This window comes from Cupressus sempervirens, chromosome 9 (assembly GCF_028749045.1).
Source record: "Cupressus sempervirens isolate cs-2001-9-10 chromosome 9, ASM2874904v1, whole genome shotgun sequence".
Taxonomy (NCBI): Eukaryota; Viridiplantae; Streptophyta; class Pinopsida; order Cupressales; family Cupressaceae; genus Cupressus; species Cupressus sempervirens.
In genome coordinates, this window is record NC_143126.1 from 138,185,358 (window position 1) to 138,209,008 (window position 23,651).

At 38.5% G+C, this 23,651-nt stretch overlaps 1 protein-coding gene across 1 annotated transcript in view; it reads right to left on the minus strand.

The window, feature by feature from the left end:
* EMB2411 (DNA replication helicase) overlaps positions 1–23,651 on the minus strand; it is a 171,751-nt gene that overhangs the window by 95,429 nt on the left and 52,671 nt on the right. Inside the window, exons 18-19 of the mRNA XM_089799309.1 lie at positions 9,755–9,892; positions 9,399–9,662 (exon numbers count right to left, since the gene is read on the minus strand). Of these exons, the coding sequence (XP_089655435.1) occupies positions 9,399–9,662; positions 9,755–9,892 (402 nt within the window). The remainder of the gene's footprint in view (positions 1–9,398; positions 9,663–9,754; positions 9,893–23,651) is intronic.

Here is a 23,651-nt window from a genome sequence, read left to right on the forward strand (position 1 = left end):
AAATCCAGCTCTCAAATGCTGTACATGGAAAAGTAGATGGCTGCCAGACGCAACCGTACAGCTGCAAAGTGCCCACACGCGGGTAAAATACCCAAACCCCAACTAAAACTCTGACTTAGTACTGTGTTCCTCAGAAGAAAAAATGTAAAATCTCTAAGATGCTTCTGACTACCAGAATCCAGACCACTGTTTTGGGGGCTATGTCCCAAACAGGGAAAGTAAGTGGGTTTGGCGTCCCAAATGCTGAAAGCTCAATCAGAGCCCATAACACAAATCTAAGATGTAATATGTCAATCATGCCTTCGAACTTTGTCTTTACCTCCTTATAACCCACCAAACTTAGCTCAAACCCTAAAAGTGTCTCCATGTGACGTCGGGTTATAAAATAATATATTTCTCATTTTTAAAGTGGTCAAGTATCCAAAAAATGACCTTTTTTTCCAATAAAAAGAAATTTGTTCACCGAATTGCTCTGAAGCAAAAGAGAAATATTTAGAAAAGTTCAAGACCTTTCCAACGAGCTATTACACCAAGGGATATTCACCCAGATGAGGCCAAAAAACCCCTTATTACTCCAAAATGGCTATAACTTAACCTTATTTAAATTATTAAAATGCTAACTTAGGAGAACATTTAAATATATTAAAATATTTCACAAATAGCAAACTGATAGCCAAAACACCTCTACAAGGTGAAACTGAACTTGTCACCTCCTGTGACTAATGTCAGATAATCTGAAATAACTAAAAGTCTCATCCCTCAAAATTAGGGATACTCCTAAAAAATAGGAACATCTCTGAATCTCCCGAAACTGAAACCATAGAATGATATCATAGAGACTCAAGAATGTAACACATCTCCTCCTACAATTAAAGAACTTCTCTCAACTGCTCTCCTACTGTCTAAAACTCCAGATCCGAACACTATGTACCCTGACAGAGCCCCTAAACACCACTGCCAGCCTACGAGACTCTAATGATAGGCCAACTCTATCGTCTTTGATGTCCACTCTAGAAAGGGGACATGACAATCCTCCCTTCCTGGAGATTGCTTGTCCACGAGCAATGAACAAACTCCTATTGCGTCACTCTGATATACACTCCTGGGTGTGTGATATGAAGCAACACATCAAGCATCGCCCAATCAAATGCACTGCATAGGATAATACCAAGATCTGACACTAGATGAGAGTGTTCCCACAACCAAGGTGGTAACATATTGAAATCCCTGTGAGACAAGGCATCAAACAAAACAACACCCAAATTCTAACACCATCTGAACTAGGACCCATCCATCAGGGATAAACAGGGATAACTGGAAACCTCTATCATGCCATATCTATCCGTAACCACTCTGATACCACCACGAACGTAATAATCGTCCAAAGCATCATGTTTGCTAATATCCACATCATCCTGTAACCATGATCCCGAAGTAAGTCTCTATGATATAAATGTGATAGCCCATGTCGAAAACTGCTTGACATAATGCTGGATCGTTTGCTGGTCCCACCAACCAATCCTCCCAAACTGTTGAGTCAGGTTCCTACAGTCAATAACTGTATCCTCTGAAGATGGGAGCGCACTATCGCAACACGGATAGTATAAGTCCTGCTTAAATATCCCCATAGCCTTATAAAGAGCATGGAAATCTGCCATGGAAAATCCTCCACTATTCTGCTCATCAGTCATAAGAGCACTCCAACTGAGTGTAGATAACATCTGTCGAGTGACATCAAAGTGCTCAACCACTATGTCTACCCTCCTATCATCAACCCTAAGTTGTCTAATCAAGCGATGAGGAGTCTGAAAATGATAGTTCTCAGGCATGTGTACTACCTCTGAATCTGCGCTATGGTAGAAAACTGTGTCAAAGTCATGTACATCGTTGTAAGGAGTATCCAGTATGCATTCACTAATGCATGTATCCTCATTTATAGTACTGCAACTTTGTACCTCTGAGACCACCTCCTCTGTCAATGATGAAATTGCTGTCACCACACTATGCTCACTCTCATCAGCTCCCCATGTGTCTGCACATACAACCAAATCACGATCTTGGGATTCAGTGTCACTATGAGTACACACTACTCTGATTTCTAAAGTATGGTCTAAGAAATCAGACTCATCATGACATGAAGTCTCATCACCCAATGCCTCTAAAATACCTATGTCCGGATTACTCTCTTGTGCAAACTCACCAAAATAATCCTGACCCTCTGTATTACTTGTTCCATCCAAATCAACGCTGGCCTCTTCTTCCGTTGGAAGAAATAAAGATTTAATGGATGATTCCCTTTGTTTCCTTGCATCATCTATTTGATTATGGCATTCTTTGACTCTTTGGAGACATTGTCTTGCTTGGGCAGCATCTTTGCTTGCATAGCTCTATCTAACTAATATTTATTCAACCTTTAACAATGTTTTATATCATCTACCCCAAAGCACACAAAATCAGGCTTATGATGACTTGTACCATTCCCATCATCACGTCCCATGCTTGCACCATGTGTACCCTCAAAGATAGAATACAAATCATTGTTCTTTTCTTGACCAAAGGATGCCACATCTTGAGGTAACGAAGTTGTGTCACTGCTGTTATGAACTTCAGAATTATTATGATGTGTTCTAGTTATATTATCATAGAAAGCCTCATGGCCACCACTTGCATACGGGCCTTCATGACTATTCCCAAGTGAAAGAGTTACCATATTACAATAAGGAGAGTGTAAGCTATCGCTGCCCCAAATCAGAGTTGTGGGAGCCTCCTCCATGCTTCCATTCCAATCATCAAACAACACCCTATCTTGATCCTTCACATGCTTAGATAGAAGTGGCTCAATGAAGTCTTCAACTTGGCTTCTATGAGATTCAAAATCAGACTGCCTACATACTAAATTTGTCATCCCATTCTGTTGACTACCATCATCAACATTATTACCTGCATTTGAAATAAATGTTACCTCATGATTTGAACTACTGTTGCAAATTTCAGAATAGGCCTCACACCTTGGTGTCACATTTCCAACATCTCTAATGGTTTGTCCCCTGATTGTAATCTCTTCCAATTTGTGACCAATAGCTTCTTTATTATCATTTAATATTTCTTTCTCTTTTTGCTACTGAAAGGAGCTTGTAGATACCCAGTTATCATCTGCTTCAAGTACACCCATAAATTATGTAAAGGAAAGGAGGTTGCATATCTCCTTAGGAAGAGAACAATACTGATGGTAGCTACTCATAACTGCAACATTGAATGTCTTGGCAAGAGGCATCTTACTTGTGCTTGTTAACGAACACGAAACCTTAGAGCAACCATTTTTATTTCTAGCCATGGTATTGGCCTGTAACTGAACTCATTTTTTTTCCAACAAGCTAGTAGGTTCTAGGGTCTGATACCACTGAAAGATCCCCGATGGATCTCTTCCGCTGATCTGTTGTAATTTTATATTTTTGAATTTGTTTTCCTTGTTTATTAAAATTTTCTTGCAGAGCTAGACAGAAGTTGTAGAAGGGTTTGATTGTTTTATATTTTTGATGATTTTTCAATAAGTAATAACAGAAGTACAATAACATGAGTCAGTTCTAATAATGTTTTCCAAATACATTTAAAAAAAAGTTGCTTCAAGCAGATTTTTTTGAATATACGCCTAATATGTAACCAAATGAAGATTTACAATAATATCCAGATGATTACAACCAAGAATAAAGCCAACCTGAAGGTGTGAAGGTGAAATATGAGCCTAGAAGGAAGCTACGGCCAAAATCCAGCTCTCAAATGTTGTACGTGGAAAAGTAGATGGCTACCAGGTGCGGCCGTACAACTGCAAAGTGCCCACACGTGGGTAAAATACCCAAACCCCAGCTAAAACTCTGACTTAGTACTGCGTTCCTTAGAAGAAACAATGCACAATCTCTAAGATGCTTCTGACTGCAAGAATCCAGACCACTGTTTTGCAGGCTACGTCCCAAATAGGGAAAGCGAGTGGGTTTGGCGTCCCAAATGCTGAAAGCTCAATCAGAGCCCATAACACAAATCCAAAATGTAATATGTCAATCATGCCTTCGAACTTTGTCTTTACCTCCTTATAACCCACCAAACTTAGCTCGAACCCTAAAAGTGTCTCTATGTAGCATTGGGTTATAAAATAATATATTTCTCATTTTTAAAGTGGTCAAGTATCCAGAAAATGACCTTTTTTCCAATAGAAAGAAATCCGTTCACCGAATTGCTCTGAGTCAAAAGAAAAATATTTAGAAAAGTTCAAGACCTTTCCAACGAGCTATTACACCAAGGGATATTCACCCAGATGAGGCCAAAAAACCCCTTATTACTCCAAAATGGCTATAACTTAGCCTTACTTAAGTTATTAAAATGCTAACTTAGGAGAATATTTAAATATATTATAATATTTCCCAAATAGCGAACTGATAGCCAAAACACCTCTACAAGGTGAAACTAAACTTGTCACCTCCTATGACTGATGCCAGATAATCTAAAATAACTGACAATCTCATCCCTCAAAATAGGATACTCCTTAAAAATAGGAACGTCTCTGAATCTCCCAAAACTGAAACCATAGAATAATCTCGTGGAGACTCAAGAATGTAACCCATCTCCTCCTCCTAAAATGTAGGAAACTCCTCCTACAATTAAGGAACTACTCTCAACTGCTCTCCTACTGTCTGAAACTCCAGATCCGAACACTGTGTACCCTGACTGAGTCCCTAATCACCATTGCCAGCCTATGAGACTCTAATGATAGGCCAACTCTATCGTCTCTAATGTCCACTCTAAAAGGGGACATGACATATGAAGCTATGTATACCTTAAAATTCATGCATGACTATAACTTAAAAGAACCATTTCTTCCAAGAATAAAAGATCAGATTTTAATGTTTACTTGTTCATATTCTTGATTTTTAGATGTTATCTCAAATATCATTAGAAGCATATCTGTCATAGTTTGTTATCTTGTAATACACACAAAGGAATACCAAGAAACCATTAACTGAATCAAATTTCCAAGCTGAAATTTAACATCTATCCACTGAAAGCACAAATTGGAAAGAAAATGGTTAAATTCAAGAAGGGAATTTTACAATGGTACTAGTGCTTTTATTCCTGCCAGTGTGTGCTTGATCAACAGTGTCATGACTTGGCAATAAATAATGTAGCCCTTTACACACCATTATAACCTGAGAAGAAATAGATCAAACCTAGATATTGAAGACATGCTACTAATTGATCCATTTGCAGAAGGTGAAAGCGTTGAAGTAAAATGGGTGACAGCACAAAGATCACCAAGAACCTAGCACAAAGGATATTCTCAATGATCTAGTTAGTGTGAGTTATGGCACAATATAGCTAAACTGTGCGCAATGATGGTTCAACATGTTTTAGGTAATAATAGCAACAAAGATGACAACAATTGTGGTAATAATGGTGATAGAAGAACAGTGGTAACAATGGCTAAGGAGAAGGTTCAGTTAACAAGACTGCAATTCAGCATGCCATGGCTGAAACAACTAACTCTAGGCCTTTTACCTTATCTTTCTTCTAGAAACAAACAAGCAGCTGAAATTGAACAAACACAAGAAGAATTGTGGGACCAAATTTTGCAAGATTGGAGAGCTTTAGGTGTAGTTTTTCAGGCTGAAAAGTCCTTCCATGACTACCTGGATTTTAAGTTGAGACATAGACTTTATAGAGACACTAGATCACATACAATGATTTGCACAGGAAGGTTGGGAAATTAACAAATTCTTATTATGATGGGTCCAAAAAACTACGGCTAGAGTGTAGATACTCATTTTCAGCTCAATTCCATGCCAAAAAATGAAGCTACCAGGTATGCAACTATTCAATTAGATTGTAGTACTCGTGAGTGGTGGCATCACAGGATTATCAAACTAGGTCACAATAAAATTGATTCTTATGGAGAGTTCACTACGAGGTCGATTGATAGGTTTGATGGAAAAAGATACCAAACTTCATTTTAAGGAATTGCAACAGCTTGAACCGTGGTGTACAATGGATAAATACATTGCTGATTTTCAAAAGCTGTTAGTTTTGTTTACTGACATTTCAGAGAGAAGGCTAACTGTACTTTTATGGATTGGTTATCAGACCCATTGAGAGGATGGATAAAGGCACTCAGCCCACCCACACTACAAGAAGCCATAAAAAGGGCTAGAGAAATGGCATCCTCAACCATAAAAAATAATTTTCAATTAGAAGGTTTCTTAAGAAACACAAGAATAAGCAACATTTTTTGACCTCTCATCTCCACTTCTACTTTCGAGAGGGCGAGATCATGATCACTTCCTCCTATACATACTTTGTGGTTCGGTTTTCGGGGCCTTGTTTCAGCTTGAGACCTGCTATGCAGCCCCATGTGAACAAGGGGCTCGGATCTCTAGCTATGCTTAAAAGACAGTGCCTTAGGCATCACTTCCAATACACCAAGACCAAGATGTCCATCTTGGACACTTAGGTCAGACCGACTGTCCTTTACGGTTATGTTCTATGAGGTCCTTCTCTCCTTGAGTCATATTAGGCTTCTATGGAGCAGGTTCAAACCCTCCTTCAGCATATCATTAGGTATCATCGGTCCACCCCCCTCAGTATTATTTTAGCTAAGTTTGGTGCTCATCCTTTCAAGCTTGGAACCATCTTTGATCTAGTTTGGTTTCTCCATCGATTGTGGGGCTTTCCTAACTCTTTCGAGGGTCGTCACAGATACTCCTACCTGGCCTACTACTCGTCCGAGACAATTGGGAGTTGGCAGGGCTTGTTGATGCTTCTCTTCTTAGTTCGGTTGGGATCTCAATGGATTGCCTCCTCAACCCCTATACATACTTTGTGGTTCGGTTTTCAGGGCCCTGTTTCAACATGAGACCTACTATGCAGCCTCGTGTGAACAAGGGGCTCGGATCTCTAGGTATGCTTAAAAGACAGTGCTTCAAGCATCACTTCCAATACACCAAGACCAAGATGTCCCTCTTGGACTCTTTGGTCAAGCCGACTGTCCTTTAAGGTTTTTTTTATGTGAGGTCCTTCTCTCCTTGAGTCATATTGGGCTTCTGTGGAGTGAATTCAAACACTCCTTCAGCGTATCATTAGGTGTCACCAATCCACCCCCCTCAGTATCATTTTAGCTAAGTTTGGTGCTCATCATTTCAAGCTTGGGACCATCTTTGATCTGGTTTGGTTTCTCCATCGGTTGTGGGGCTTTGCTAACTCTTTCGAGGGTAATCACAAATACTCCGACTTGGCCTACTACTCTTCTGAGACAATTGGGAGTTCGCAGGGCTCGTTGATGCTTCTCTTCTTAGTTTGGTTGGGATCTCGATGGATCACCTCCCCACCCACCCCCACCCCCTTCAGTTCTCTCTAGACGCCCCCGCTCACCTCTTGCCCTCCCGATAGGAGCTGAACAAGCACATCAAGACTGACAGTTACAGACAGTATATTATCACGATGTGGAGCAACCCTCCGAGGGCTCTTAGGCCGCACCTCATGGATATACAAGATGGGATTATTGTTCATCCATGGTACATTACTTGGTAGTGGACTCATGCCCTACGCATTTCTCTGGGCTATTTCAGAGTTGGCTCTCACTGATTACAGATCCAGACTGACCATCAAATTGACGAAGAGGAGAGAAATTATCGTCTCTACCAGCTTGGGGAGGCAGAAACTGAGACCCACTTCATTGTTTGCTGCCTCACCTTCTATGAGATCAGAGGGAGATTCTACTACATGTTCAGAGAGTGAACATCCCTCTTGTCCTTTTTCAGGTACACTGAACAGCTGTGTCAAGCGATTTATCTTTAGGAGGCCTTGCAGCTTCGTGATCACATCCTGCAGCCTCAGTCGTCATCTTGTTCGGTGCAGTCTACCAACCAGCTCATCACCTCATTCTTCACTCCTTAGAACTTGACTCGAGGATTGAAGTGACCCCTTTGCCACTTTATTGATCACACCGGATCTATGAGACCTTGCATAAGCTACACCCGACAGCATCCCCTAACCCCTAGCACAGGGAAGCACCTTAGTTCTTGACTACTTCTCACCTCTGAGGAGTAGTTCTTGACTATTTCTTACCTTTGAGGAGTAGTTAAGTGGTCTGTCCTCTTTGGTCCTTGGTCTCTTGCTTTCTTGTCTTGTTCTTGTTGTGGACACCGTTTGGTGTTCCTGCTGATGGCAGTTTTCTCTTTGTATGTTTTTCAGTCTCTTAGGCCCCTGTGGCCTCTTTTTGGACATTAATAGATTAATATTTATCTTAATCTTTAGAAGGATTCACCTAAAAATGGACAAACTGGATGATGAGGTTCGTAATAAATTGCATAGAACGAAGCTATGTTCAGCTACAAGGAACCTTGGGAACCAAGTCACAGGTGCTCAGGAAAGGATAAGGTTTGTTATATTGAGGTAGTCTCTAGCATTGGGGAGGAAGAAAAGGCATAGCAAATTCAGGGCAGCAAACACAGTGATTCCAGTATGAAATGTTCAGATATGAGAAGCATTCAACTCTCAAAGGCAGGACTATTGCTACCTTATTTAGTACACCAAAAATTAATTATCTGCCAAGCCATAAGTACTCTGGAAACAATGTAACTCTGCTTCTATGAAACTATGCATGGAGGGAACTTCTAGTCATTTTGAGACTCTAATAGGCTAATGTCTAGGCTCACAAAAACATATTAATGAATAACGCAATATGCATATAGCAATGAGGTAATCTCTGGTAGCATGTACAAGGGCATGTATAAATGAAGATGTTCCATATATATATATATATATATATATATATATATATATATATATATATATATATATACATATATCTTCTTAGAAATATTTTTTCAACTCAAGATTTGTATGATCAAATCAGCTTACATACAGTTAGCATTGCAAGAAGAGTATCTCAGATAATATTGTTAACATGTCTAATGGTGTAATATCTTGCATATCACAAAGTCATGAGGAAAATGACAGAAACAGAATACAGTAAACATGTATTCCAATGCAGTAGAAAGGTTCAAAACTTTGCATACAGTTCATGATGGGATTAAAATGAATGCTATGTCAGATATTTACACACAACATACATAATCTTTAGTTAGAAGGATTGGCCATAAAGGTCCTTATTGCAATATGAAAAGGATTTTTTAGTAGTTCAGTTCAATCATCCTCCACAATTTCAAAAGGTGACATAAAAAAGTGTATAGCTTGAGATGCGTCTGTAAGAGCCAAATACCCAACTTGCTGATATCACTGTACCCTAAAGATTAAATAGATTAGACTTTTACAAACATAATGTATTATAAGTTATAACAATGAACCATGTTAAACTAAATGAGGCAAGGTAGAGAACACAAAAATGTACATACCACATGATCAGCACATTTAAATGCTCGCTCAAGAAGACTTGCTGGAAGAGTACAGGGTATAGCATCATCATTCTTCCGTAATCCCAAATAAGTTCGCTTACAACCATTTGAATCCTTCCGGCAGAAACGGTAAATGTATTGACCACTTTTTCCATGTGTCTCTCCTATGCAGTTAGATGAACTATCAAGAACCATGGAAGCAAGACAAAAACCTTCTTCCTCGCGCTGTGAACTAGGCTTTCTCCATATTTCACTGCAAGCCGCCTGTCACTTATATCATGCCTCTAGAACTTCAATAACATAAAATATGCACCGTGCACTAATTAATGATACATAAGTCAAAACAACTACAAAACCTGTGAATCCTGAGCTTCCAAATCAATCAGTTGGTCCCAAAGACGAAGGAATTTACAATCAGCATTACTAAGATGCCTAACATGAGAATCGAACAGATCGCCTAGCCCACTGCTTTCCACAGTACCTCCCTCTTGAACCTGCGTATTCTCAAAGAGCTTCAATTCTGACAGAAAAAACATTCATCATAACATATTATTTCATTATCATGTGTGCTATTAAAAAGTCTACACACAACCTAGAATAAAGTCTACACACCACCTTTTCAGCAACAATGAAATCCAATAGCAAAATGATTAAGAGAAGGTGCACAACATCTCACCACTTCAAAAAAAAGTCCTGGTTTTTTTATGGACAAATGTAATTTATAAGCACTTGAAAATATTTAATGTTTCCCATCTCTAAATCCTTCATTAATAACCCAAGAATCCCTTTCGTGTGATAGGGCAAATAATCTAGCTAGGTTGCAAAATTTGAAGTATAGTAGAAAAACACCTTCAGATTGGAAAAAACAAAATGGGACATGTCAATCAAACTCTTACATTTTTTGGAAAGAAAGAGTCAAAGTTGACCCACTCACTTGAAATATAACTGGCTTCAATTGTTTCCTTTTATACACCTGTAATGAAAATTTTGTATGAAATGCTAAATGCCTTGTTATACTTCCTTCAAAAACAATCTAAAGGTAGTATTTATCATTTTTCCTGAATTTGTTAGTTTGAATGTTTTTCTATTTTTATGTAACCTCTTGTATTTGTTGTAACTTATTACAAATCAGACTACTATGGGTTAGACTGTTAAGCTTTTACAATTTAAAAGGTTGGGAATCAAAATGATTTCTCCTATGATTACATGTTATGTTCCCTAGAACTGTGTCAACCACTTTAAACCCTTTGTCCTCTATTTCCCCATTTTTACAACTCAGAAATTGCTATGAAACATTTACTCAACATCCCTGACTGAAAATTTTTGACAAAAAACATTTGAGTACAGGTAATAGCAGCAGAGATATTTCTAAAACATCCCCAACATTTCCAAGGAGTTTTGGAGCCCCTAGCCTTTCCCAGTTTTTTAAAGCAATGGTACACCATTGGGAATGGCAATCCAGCCCTCAATGATTTTGTGGATACCTTGCCATTCCATAAGTCATACCACATGCTTCTTTATAAAAAGAAAAGGTAAAAAGTGGAGGATGGATAGGGAAAAGTGAGCCACTAAAGCCCTGCCATGTTATTTTATTTACTCTGACCCTAACCTAAAACTCATAGAAAAAAATGAAAGAAATGCAAATAAAGCACATGCAAACAAAAAAGCAATGCATTCAAAAACCCAGCAAGAAAGAGCTTATTGAAGAGATTTGAAATGCATTACATGCATTCAAGAGACAGATATCAAAGGAACTTTTCCTATGTTCATAGTATTTTAAAGTGGTGATAGCAGTAAATGTGGAAATACATTTTAGGAAAGGCAAGGAATGAGAGGCCTTCTTTTGGGTATAGGCTATAGCAGTGAACAGCAATTTTTTAAAAAATAAAAATTTCCATGAGAGTTTTTTAATTTGATGATGCACAAAAGCTAAAAATTTGAAGTGATGTATTTTTGTACATATACGTATTTTATTAAGTTTTTGCCCAATTTGTAATTATACTTGACATTGCAAACAAAACAAAACAAATCTAGCAGCCCAAGTCAATTTCCATGGCACCTATGCTATATGAATCGGGGATTTGTTGATGTCAGTTTTTATACCACATAACATATTAGTAATTGAGTATTTGATACGGAGTATCAAACAAACAATTCCTCTCTTGAAAAGTTAATACTCATGGGACATGAGAATAACTCCAATGTTCCTTACACCTGTGGATACTAACTCAGCATATCAGTGATTTGCTGGTAATCACATAGGCAGCCTTACGCTATTTGTTTGAGGACAGTTTGGACTTTGATGGAATGATGGAGATGGTGATTCGGTGTGTATGCTAGATGGTGTTGATGGAGAAGGTGATGGTGATGGAGGGTGAATGGTTCTTTTGACTTATGTCTTTCTAACTTTCCTTTTCAAAGTTCTAACTCCTAAACTACTTGCTATTCTACTCCTACTCCTACGAATGGAAGATTAGCAAATGGACTAGGATCGAATCTAATGAAAGTTAACCGACGGCTCCACCTCCATAGATGCAATGATTCAAAGGAAAATGAACTAGTTTACCACACAAGGCTTCCCAACAAGCCGCTAGGATGCTAGTGGTCTAGTATTGATCCCTATCAAACATCTACTAATGCTACCATGCAACTATTCATCTACTTTACTCTTACTTAACAACTTGAAATGCAACCAACTTTAACAACTTGAAAAGAAATTTTACTCTAACTATTTGGAAGTAGAAACCATGCAACAACACCAAAAGCTCTTAATCACCATGCAAGTTACAACAATGAGAAAGAAATAGCGAATTTTGGCATTATCTTTGCAACAATTTTCTCCGACCATTACAGATGAGAGCAAATGGCCTTATATAGAGGCCAAAATTTACAATCGATGGTAGAGATAAAGAGGCAAAACTGACGATCCAGATCGAATCCTAGAAACCCTAATTAAGGTTGCCACCCCATCGGCCAATGAGAAGACGCCACCTCATCAATGGACCAATGAAAAAAAAGAAAAAGTAGCAACCAATGAGAAGGCACCAAAACGGTTGCCAATCAGAATTAGACACTTGTCCTATCCTAGAAGAAAGAGAAATTGCCACTTAGGCTTACATCAAATGATCTCTAATATAAATCTCTCTTTTTCTTTCGTTCTTTTAGCTAAGGCAATGAACTTAGCTAGCCTTTTGTTGACTTCCTCCATGGGAGGGCAAGGTGTATGCTTTATCTTGAGCTCAGCTAATTTCATCGTGCTGCTTGCTACCTGTAGTGTCTTCTCATGGTCCTTCTCATACTCTTTTGCATATCTGATAAAAGCATTGAGGGAGGAAAAGGTGCCTAAATGTCTCTTCTTGATAGCAACCTTTCCTAACTCATCCAATCTTGATCCAAGTCTTGTCTCATCGATGTCCTCTTCTCTGATGTCTTCAAAATCAAGTGTCGCCCCAACGTCACTCATCATGGTTGAAATGGAAGTGTCGACACTTGGGTTGTGTTGTGCAACTGCATTCTGTATCTCCTCGAGTGTTCTCAATCTGGTAGTCAAGGCAACAAACCAAGGCTCAACCGTACTCAATCCTCTTTCATCAACCAACTTGGCCCTTTCCAAATATGTCTCTGGTAGCCCAATGAACGCTTATAGCCTGGGAATAGCTAAATCCTTGACCGGAAGGAAATCCTTCCACTCTTCAAATATCCTGAATTTGTTTCTAACAGTCACTAATGACCGGAATGTTGAGACAAAGGAAGGCAAGAAATTTTTCCCATCTTGGATTGTATCATAGATTAAATCCTTGACTTCATGTAGCTGAGCCGATATTTCTTCTATGTTGCTCTCGCTGTCTTGAGGAAGGGTTGTCTGGTGCAGCTGTTGGATAGGCTGACAATCTCTCCAATATTTGTTCTCGGCCTCCAACTTTACGATCCTTTCATTTGTCTTCCTCAACCTTTCTTTGATTGAAGTTATACCCTCCTGGATCTCCTCACACTCCATGTCATCTGTGTTTCTTCTCAAATTATGCTCCACTATCTCATATTCTTGGGCCGCAATCTCATCCAATGCCTTGTTGACTGTTGGTATAGCAATCTAAACCTTTCGATGACCATCATTGTTGCTCCTGATTACCTTTGCCACCGTTTTTGCAATCTGTTTCTGGTTCTCCCTGTCACCCTTCTCTATTAATCCTTGGATGTCTTCAACTATTCGGACAGTTACTACCTCGCCCCTTGGCATAAGCATTTTCCTTAACCATAGTGGTGCAGTGCATCTCCCCAAATTTGGATTCGATTCGACTAACAGAGCATCACCAACAGCCTCAGGTGCTTGACTTATTGCCTCAATATCAATCGGCCCATCTCCTTCTTCACTAGTAAATGCCATGTCATCTCCACATTGATTTTTTGAGAGAGGAGAGTACTCAATGCTATTAGTGTAACCACTTGACTCTGAATCAGAGCTCACCTCTACCGCGGCCCTTTGTTCATTTGTGTTGTCTTCTTGGCCTCTAGCGTCAATTATACTTTCCCTTAATGGTGTTGCATGTTGTCTCTTTGCCGGAGGTTTCGGATGTTCTTTGCTTTTCTCAACCTCCAATGCTCTCTTCTTGCTCCTAATTGTTTCTTGTTGTCGGCTACTTCCTTCACCTTTCTATCCGACTGATTCCGCTAGACCCTCTTTTGGCTTCATCTTCTCATAAGTAAGGGGTATCCTTTGACTTTGTAGTTTCCTTAACTTTCCATTATAACACGACTCGGTATGCAAATCTACTGTCCTTGTGACTGCTTCCAAGGAAGGATCCTAATGGTTCCCCCAATCTACTGGATTCAACTTTGTTCCGTCTATTGTATCATAATCTTCTCTCAACACATCTCCATCATCTTCCAGTTGATCGAGAATATCAAGGCCTCTCCATCTGATATCTCTCATCATGTTCACCGACAATCTTGAGAAAGCTAGCTTTCTCACATGAAAGTCATCCTTGGCATTGGCCCAAAAGTCTTCTATAGTGGGAACATATTTAAATGCATTTACATGAGATACCTTGATAAGACCATTAGGATCAAATCTTTGCCTTGCTCTGTACCATCCTAGATGATACCATTCCAATTCCTTCTCCGCAGCTGCAAAGGCGACACGATTGGGGCAACTATCATTGCCAATTCCAAATGAGAAGGTAATCCCTGTCTTACCTTTGAGTCTCATTATTTTGTCATAATGTTCAAGTTGCCTAGCCAATTCCACAAAACTACCTTGTCGGGTGGGTATCTTGGAAGCCTCTTTGGGACAAACTGTGCTTCCTGCTACTCTAATGTAAGTGAATTTCGGAAATTGGATGAACCAACTCCCATACTTCTTTATCTTTGCTTCTGCTTCTGATGAGAGTCTCCTAGCAAGTATCCCTTGTAATACCCTTACTGTCTTCATGGCAAAGGCATCACAAAACATTTTGTAATCTTTGTTGTGCAAATGAAGCTGTGGATAGCATTCATGCACCAAATATTGCCCCAGCCCACTGCCGATTTCTCCTAAGGCCTTAAGTCCCGGACTTTAATACAATCTAGCAATTAGGTAAAACAAATAGGATCCCATGTAGAATTGCTAATGGTTTTGTATAGTTTTAAGTTGCAACTCTAGATTCTCGCTTATGATCCTAGCCCAATCAAATCTTCTTTTTCCTTTTTCAATTTCATCAATAAAGAAGTACATCCAGTTTTCGAATTGCATACCTTGAGCTAGGCCCATAATCTGGCTAAGGAGCACAATGAGATCACCATATTCTGATTTGAAGTCTGCCACTATAAGCCTCGATGATCTGGTAACTCCCTTCTTTCCCTCATGTAGCCAATCCTGTTTTAAATGTGTGAAATAAGCTTCCCAGTTATCCTAAAATGACTTGGTTGCCTGATCCATCATCATCATCACTGTCATGCTCTTGAACTGGGGAATGTTAAATGCTTCTTCAATCACCTGTCTGCCAATGTTGGCCAACACCCTCTTCCCTTCATCAAAAATGATGGATTTACTAATCAGATCAAACTTGGATGCGCACTCCATAACCAATTCTAGACAAGGCATGGTAGGAGGAAAAGTTGTTGCGTGTACAATTCTGCTCCTGTATATCTTCTTTGCCAAGGGGGATTGTCCTTCCTTTAGTCTATCCTTTACCTGTATAATATTTACTGCACCGACATTGGTATCAGTTATTCACCTCATTTTCAAGAAGAAAGTTGTTTTGGGCATCATATCCTCTGTCTTTCTTAGTGTTTGTTCCCTTAAGGTTTTTGCTTGCACTAACATCTACCATCCTAGACACTTATTTCTGCCCCTTCGTTCTAAGTGATATGGACTACCCTTATCGATCTCCAACCTTCTTTCTATCAATGGATTCTACACTTATTTCTGCCTCGCCAAATGCCCTATCACTACACTTATCAATCTCCAATCTTCAACCTAGGGGTGGGACTACCACTTATTTCTGCCTCGCCTTTGCCTTAGGATGGACTACACTTATATCTCTCTCTCCAATACCTAGGGTGGTCTAGCTTATTTCTGCCTCTTCAAATGTCCTATCATGGATTCTACACTTATCAATCTCCAAACTTCAATCTATGATGGGATGATAAAGTGGTGAATGATGAATGCAAGAAGAACCAAGGGAAACAATGTCTAGACAAGAACGAAAAAGAGAAATCCGCTTAAGGACCCCTTTCAACTCTAAATGATTTGAAATTACCTTTACCAATAGCCAGGTCTTCTTTTGGAATTTAGGATCAGACCTTAAGAATTTCAATTCCCTTGCAAACCTTGATGCCCTAGCTGGAAAAAATCAGAATTTGGCGCACTTGTAATTGTCCATGCACATGCTACAAATCAGAGTTTACTCCTTGTTTTCTTCTTCAACCAAAAATCGTCCAACCTTGGGAGAAATCGTAGCCTCTAGAAGATATAAAATCAGCTAGGGCATGGAAAAAAATCACAGCCCTCTAGCAACTACAAAATCAGACTTGAATAATTACCAATCTACCCTCCAACTTTGCAATTCTGAAAATGTTTTCCCTTGCCAAAACAAATCGCCAAGAATAGGAAGTCTAATCTGCCCTGGAGAAAATTGTCAATCATGGGAAATTTGCCTTTAATCATGAAAAATCGCCAATAGTGCCAATAGATCTCTACCATGAAGAAATTTGCCAACAATAATGCCAATCTGCCCTAGCTGGAAAAATTTGCCCAAGAAAAATGCCAATCTGGCCAAGCTGGAAAAATCGCCTAAGCACCAAAGAGGAGGAATGAGGAATGAGGAGAAAAGGAGAAAGAGCTTCCTCTTATACCCCACTTGCACATCCTTCCTAGCTGGTCGACTGGGACCCTGGGAGCAAAAAAAAATATTAATTAGAAAACAAAATTGGCCCCCAATTAAATGTTTAGCCAAAAATTAACTTTGCCAAAACAAAATTTACTTTTTTAAATTGTCAATCAGACCAAAATTACAAAAAGAAAGTAAATAATGTCTTGGAGATGCTAAATGTTTCCATTTAATGATGATTTAGCAATTAATATGTTATTAAAATCAGATTTTGGCTAGCCAAAAGCCATTTTTTTATATTCAATGACCAATTTCATTAAAGGCTTAAAAATTTTCAAGGCAAATTTAATCCATGTAATGCCAGTTTTTGCAATTCAATTCAAATCGATTTTGCTAAACAATTTTAGTTTTTTAACAGAAATAAATCATTTTCTCTAGAATCCAAAATCGATTTTGCAATTTGATCTCATCATCACAAAAATTAATTTTTTCTCACCAAAGAAATTCAAGATTTTCCAAAAAACTTAAATCTAACAAAATTTCATTTTTTGAAAATTATTCAAATTTACACAATTATATAAAAAATTTCAAAAGAAATCGTCTAAGTACAAAATCTACAAATTTATCCTGCCCACTATGATTCTTTGAAATTTGTTCAATCTAAGGATGAAATTGGTCGTTCTGGAAAATCAAGTTGAAACCGGGTGAAAATAAATCTAACCTTCTCCCTTCCTAGCTTGAAGGTGTCCAAGATGTAAAATTTTCATAAATCGAATCAAAATTTTTTGGACAACTCAAAAATTTGTCAAGCCGATCAAAAAAGGTGGTCCCCAAAATTTTAGGGCGATATTGTGAAAACCTCACAACAGGATTCAAGGGGAGTTATAGCATAATTAATGCACATTAGTCACATTTTCCTAGAAAAGTGGTAAATGATGTCTTAGTTTTAAACTTAACTAAAGGCTTGAGATGACTTGATTATTACACAAATATGTAGATCCTTAACCATTAGAAAAGGTTTTCAACCAAGCTCATTCTAATTGTTTATATATTGCTATGATAAGTAGCCTATGAAAAACACCTAGAAGATAGGGTCCAAGGGAAACGAAAACCTGCCGTGGAAGTTGATCTTATGATAAGAAAACCAAAGTAGAGAGGAAACTAATGATGTCACTGGCAAATTATTCTTTTTCAATTGGCATCGCATTGCATGTATATGTATTATGTATGCCTATACTATGCATGTATGTATGTAGATTAGAGTTGCAAGACTCGGTGAATCTAGAAGCAAGCCGCCCTTGGTGAGCCAAGGATACTCAATAGTCAAGTAGCCGCCAAACTTGGCAAATCTAGGTGAATCTTGTGCTCAAACTCTATTAATTCTATGTAACTTCAATAACAACTGATATGAACAACAGATCATACATGATCAGATAAAGCATGGACATCCTCATGTAGGATTTGCCTCCTTTATGAATTAGCTTATCGACGTCCCATTTAGGAGCATTAAATAATGTTTAGTTTGCATCGTTGTTAAACTTTGTTTGCTATCTAACTTGATCTTCTAATTGACACCGATCTTGGAGGATAATTATGTGTTTATTATAAGGGCCGACCTAAAAGAGTCATGTCCTTTGTAAGGACATGCCTCTTGGGTTCAATATACATATAGGGTGACTATGAGGATAGAGAGCACAAAATACAAAATAAAGTCTACTCCTCTACATTACTGCCTTATTCAAATTATTGCAGAGTAAGAACATTTCCAAAATAGTATTTATACTATTGATAAACACTTCAAGTCTCAACTAAAGAAGATCATCTTTAGCATGTTACAATAAATAATTAATTATTATTTACACTTTACTTAGGTTTACTTAGGTAAAATGCATTATTTTATTATTTATTAGTTAGACACGTAAGAGTATGCGTACTCATATGAGTTGTCTTGTTGACAACACAAGAGTTAGCAACTCATTTTTGTACATGGTGTCTACAACACAAGAGTTTGCATAATCAACTGAGTTGTCATGTAAACAACAGAGTTGTTCGCACTCTAATTAAGCACATGATGTCTAAAACATCTTTTTATGTGATACACCTATGTAAGCTTATCCTCTCATCATCGCACAAACTCCTGTGCTCAATGGAGGATAATCCACTCTTGGTGGATATGTGCTTAGTTGTAAGGCTTATCATTTTGCTAACTCCTAGTCATTCTAGAGGCCTTTATATACAAGCACTTCTAGTGTACATGTACAACATTAATTTATTCTCATATTGTTATTATGATCATACATCATTTAGTCCATATTGTGCTTTGTTCTTGAGCTTCTTGATCTTGGCGTCATTTTGCCGTAAGGCAAATTCTTACATGGTATCAAAGCCATAGGAGCGTCATTTCATAGCCATTGGAGACCATTTTTGCTTCACCTCTCTGAGGACCTCGATTCAAATCCGAAGAATCTGCAGCTATTGAGAGCGTCTAGAGCCAAAGCGGACCTCACCATTGCGTCCGGAGCGTCAATTCAGTGAATTTTGACTATAAATTTGCCTACCCTAGGCCATAGTCAAAATCGAGGCAAATTTTTTTGCAAACCAGAACCTGAAAGCTTGATTTGCAGAATTTGGTATGATCTTTTAGGTCTATGAATTTATTTTTCGGATCTGCATATTTTAATTTCTGTCTCTGCAATTTTCAGATTTTTGTTTCTAAAAAAATTGTGTAGAGAAGCATTTTTTTGCAAGCTAACTGGGTGGTCAAATCTTGGCGCCAATAGAATATTCCAAGGTATATTCCATTTACAATCCGACGACAGATTCCAACCGAAACCGGCAAATCAAACTCGCCAGCCGAATTCACATAATCGGCAGTGGAATTCATTACCAGTGGCAACCATAGATAAACCGGTGACGACATCTTCAACCGGCAATTGCATAAGGCACGAGCGGCTTTAAGCCGTTTTAACATTCAACAAGCCCGACCTTTTAATCCCTCCACATCCACCAACAGGGTGCATGTGGGATTAATCCCCACTGAACCCGCCGGGGATATACCTCCCGCTGCTTCTCAAAACTCCAGCGTCGATGTCACGTCCATCTTTCGTGGACACCGCCACGTAGTGCTCTCAATTCCTGCCACGCATCGACACCATGCTGCTTTGTAGCCACATCAGCGGCCGGCACAGTCACCTGCCACGCTGAGACACGTCTGCAATCAAATTTGCCAAGTCGGCTTCCACATCACCTATTCCATACAGCCCATGTCAGCGACACGTAATCTCGGTGATACACATCAAATTTGGCACAGTCAATGCATTCATACACACAGTCAGAGCCACATCAACGTTCGTACAGCCATGTCACCGTACAGCTATGCCCAGTCACCTGTTTGTATTGCCACGTCACCCAAGGGCTCTTTTTTTGTTGAGGTCATCTATACATTGTCTTAAAGTTGACGATTGTTTGACCTCACCAGCAGGCCAAGTTGCACTGTCGCGAATGCCATTTGGATGTCAAATTTAATCTCACAGTTTGCTAAGCAGACCCCTCTCCATATGCAGTTTTGTTTTGACAGTCCAACTTCAGGAGGCCATATCTCAATCATCCAAACACCAAATCATGTGCAATATTTTTTTTTTTTTGGCTAGAATTTCTTGAATTTTTCAATGGTGCTATTATTTTCTGGTTTTGGTGCACGGATTTGTCAGAAAATTCAATTTTTGGCAACTATACTTGTCCAATCCTGCATTTTGCAACTTCAAATGCTCTGTATGGGCTCATTTAGACACACTTTCAAGTTTCGTTTTTTATTTAAGTGCTTAATTTTTCGTCTACTTTCCAAATCTGCAATCAGATTATAGGCTTGTGCGAACAAAAATACCACTTTCAAAAATAGGTCCTTTTTTGCATTGTAATACTTTGATCAAACTTCAAAATTGTTGTACATTTGAGCTACATTATAAAGTACCAAATTTGAACTCCAAAAGGAGGCTATAAACAACAAAATTAGAAGTACACTTAGGCCTAAATTGGCAAGTGGCTATTGTAAATGCACTAAGTATAAAGTGCCAAATCATTCATTTGGGGGGGGAAGGATTTCATTGATTGTTTTTGCATTTTGGAGGTGCATATATTTATTGATCTCATGGAGTCATGTCACAAGTGTCAGTTTGGCTTAAAATTGAAGTTGACAAAAAGGAACTATCACAAATGGAGTGCTTTGATGATTGATCATCTAAGAGAGCATAAGGAAGTATTTCCTTTTCTATGTTGCAAAGAACTACCCTCTTACACTGATCCGACACCTATTAGAATAATTGTGTCAGCCATTTTTTTCAATATCAGTTATGATTGCTTTGATGTCCTTGGAAAGATCACTGAACCTTATGATCTTTGGATGGCCCTTTGGAAAGCATATGGAGATCCAACAGTCCCTCCATTTCCAGAAGACATTCTACCTCCAGACAATCCAGTTATGGTACCTACAACTCCAGTTGAGATCCTACCTCCTGATGCTCCTATTGCTTCTACTGATCCAATTCTAGCCACAAATGCTCCTGATTTAGTGCAGCAGGAACACCATGTCTTCCTATTTCAGCTTCATGGGATGACTTCCTTCCAAACATTGCAGTGTTGTTTGTGGAGTCTTACATTGAAGACGTGGGAGACGTCCTTGATGACATCTATCTTCTCTTTGTTAAGGAGACTTCTTCTTCACTTGTTGCGAGGGAACACTCTGACCCTCAACCACTTGATCTTTCTTTCGAGACTAACATGATTGTGGACACTTCTTTACAGCAATTGGAGAAGGACTCTTTTGCTTCAAAGGAGACACATCAATCTTTGGAGATTGTATTCCAATTTTCTCAAACATCATATCTTCTAAGGATTCTTCCTACTAGTTGGGGAGCATTCTCTACTACACCTATGGCACCATTTTTTCCTACAAGGAGGAACATCATTCAATTCTCATGGTGCAACTTCTTCAATCATCAAGGAGCTTCTTTCATGGGTGTGCATTCATCATTGAGGGGAGGCTACATTGCTTCTCTTCCCATATCTTCCTATAAGGCTGATTCCTTGTTTTTGGAGTTTGATTCACTTTCATACATGGACATTGTTGGCTCCTGATTTAATAGTGTTTAAACAACCAAGTATGCAAGGCAAGAATGCATCTATGGGCAGCTATCTCCAATAATGGACACACTTCACCAAGAACCTAGGCCAACTATAAGGCTGCACTCCTTCTGCACTTCAGGCTCTGCAAAATCTAGGCGGGTATACCTATAGATTCTTTATATGGTACCAGTTATCAAAGCATACACTGAATCTAATGTAAAGCAGATAAAAACCTCTAAATCTTCTATACTTAACCAGAAATCACAAACATGAAATAGCTAAGAACATAACTCATGAAATTGGCAAGCTAAGTGCGGGTTAACATTGAATAGCTTTCAACATAAAAGGGAAAATTGATTTAATATGTTGATAACAGCAAGACCTAAGTATGAGCAACAAAATTTAATGATCCTATCTTTGACCAGTGCCTTATCTGTTGGGTAATTAAAATGAATTACAACAGTACATCTCCTTGAAACCTCTGACATATTTCTACATCAAGATCCCTGATCTATCTTTCACCTTGTGAATAGACATCTGCTTCATATTTGAATCTCATACTCATACAATCCTTTCATGAAATCAGTAAACCTTGTGATAAACACCAAGCAATGACATGGCTCTTTGTTCCATCTGCAAGATATTTCAATCACATACACCACTAAATGAGATGCAACCTAATCTATGCTCTTTGATCACAAACTAGAAAAGATTATAGATCCACAAACAGGAGACAAGATTCAAACTGGATTTGAAACCATTGTTGCTCTTTATTTGCTTTCCTTGAAACCAAATACATGAGAGACGTATAGAAATACTTCACAAATCACCTAACAAATCTGAACTATCTGCATAAAACATCAAATACTGCTCAATACAACAGAAAAATGCTAGGTGTGTGGCTTTCACAGCCTGAGCAGAGCTCCAAGAACTGAAAAATGAAAAACCAACCAACAACTCAAAAAAGAAGAAAGAATATGTATGAAGAGGGCAATTCTCGGATTGAATTTGCAGTCGACAAGTGTCCCTTCAGAATTCCCCTTCAAGAAGATGAAAAAACCTCTCTCCCCCTTCTCTCTACAACTGCATATCATATCTAAACCTCATCATTTGGCCTCTACCAGGCAAAAAAATATCTCAAAAATCTGATGATGAAAGGATGAAACTGATTTTGGTGTTGAAATGGACTCGGTGTAAAAAGTGAAAATCAATTCAAAGTGACCTCCAAAATGCAAGAAAACTGCTTAGAGTTGATTTTCTCCACATTCAGAGCCCGAAAAGCTTTTAGAACTATCCTCTAACCAATTCTGATGCTCCATAATCAAAAATGCATGTTCTGCTACCAATGCCCCAAAAATCACAAAATGACTTATAGCTCAAAATGGTGAACACCTGTGTAAAAACCGACCTGAAAAATGGAAATTTTGGATTCTCCCGGTTCCAACGGTATATTGAAGTGCCCATTTCGGCAAAAAATGCCCCAGATATGTCCTTTTGAAAATTAGGTCTTCATTCTTGGTTTCCATTGCATTTGAAAATTTCAAAAAATTATTCCTTTATATAGTTTGAACTATATAAATAATTTCCAGTTTTATTTAAAAACTGACCTGTACACATGATCTTGAGGAGAAACATTTAAAAAATTAAAATTTTAAAACCTTTGAAAATTCCCTCATATGTTCCATTCGGGTCAAACTTGGTTTGACCATGCTTGACACATGTCATCTTTTGATTGGCTCGAACCTGAGCAGCGCCACGTGTCACATTTTGACTGGACATCCTCATCAGCGCCACATGTCGTCTTCTCACTACTTCGCCATGTTAT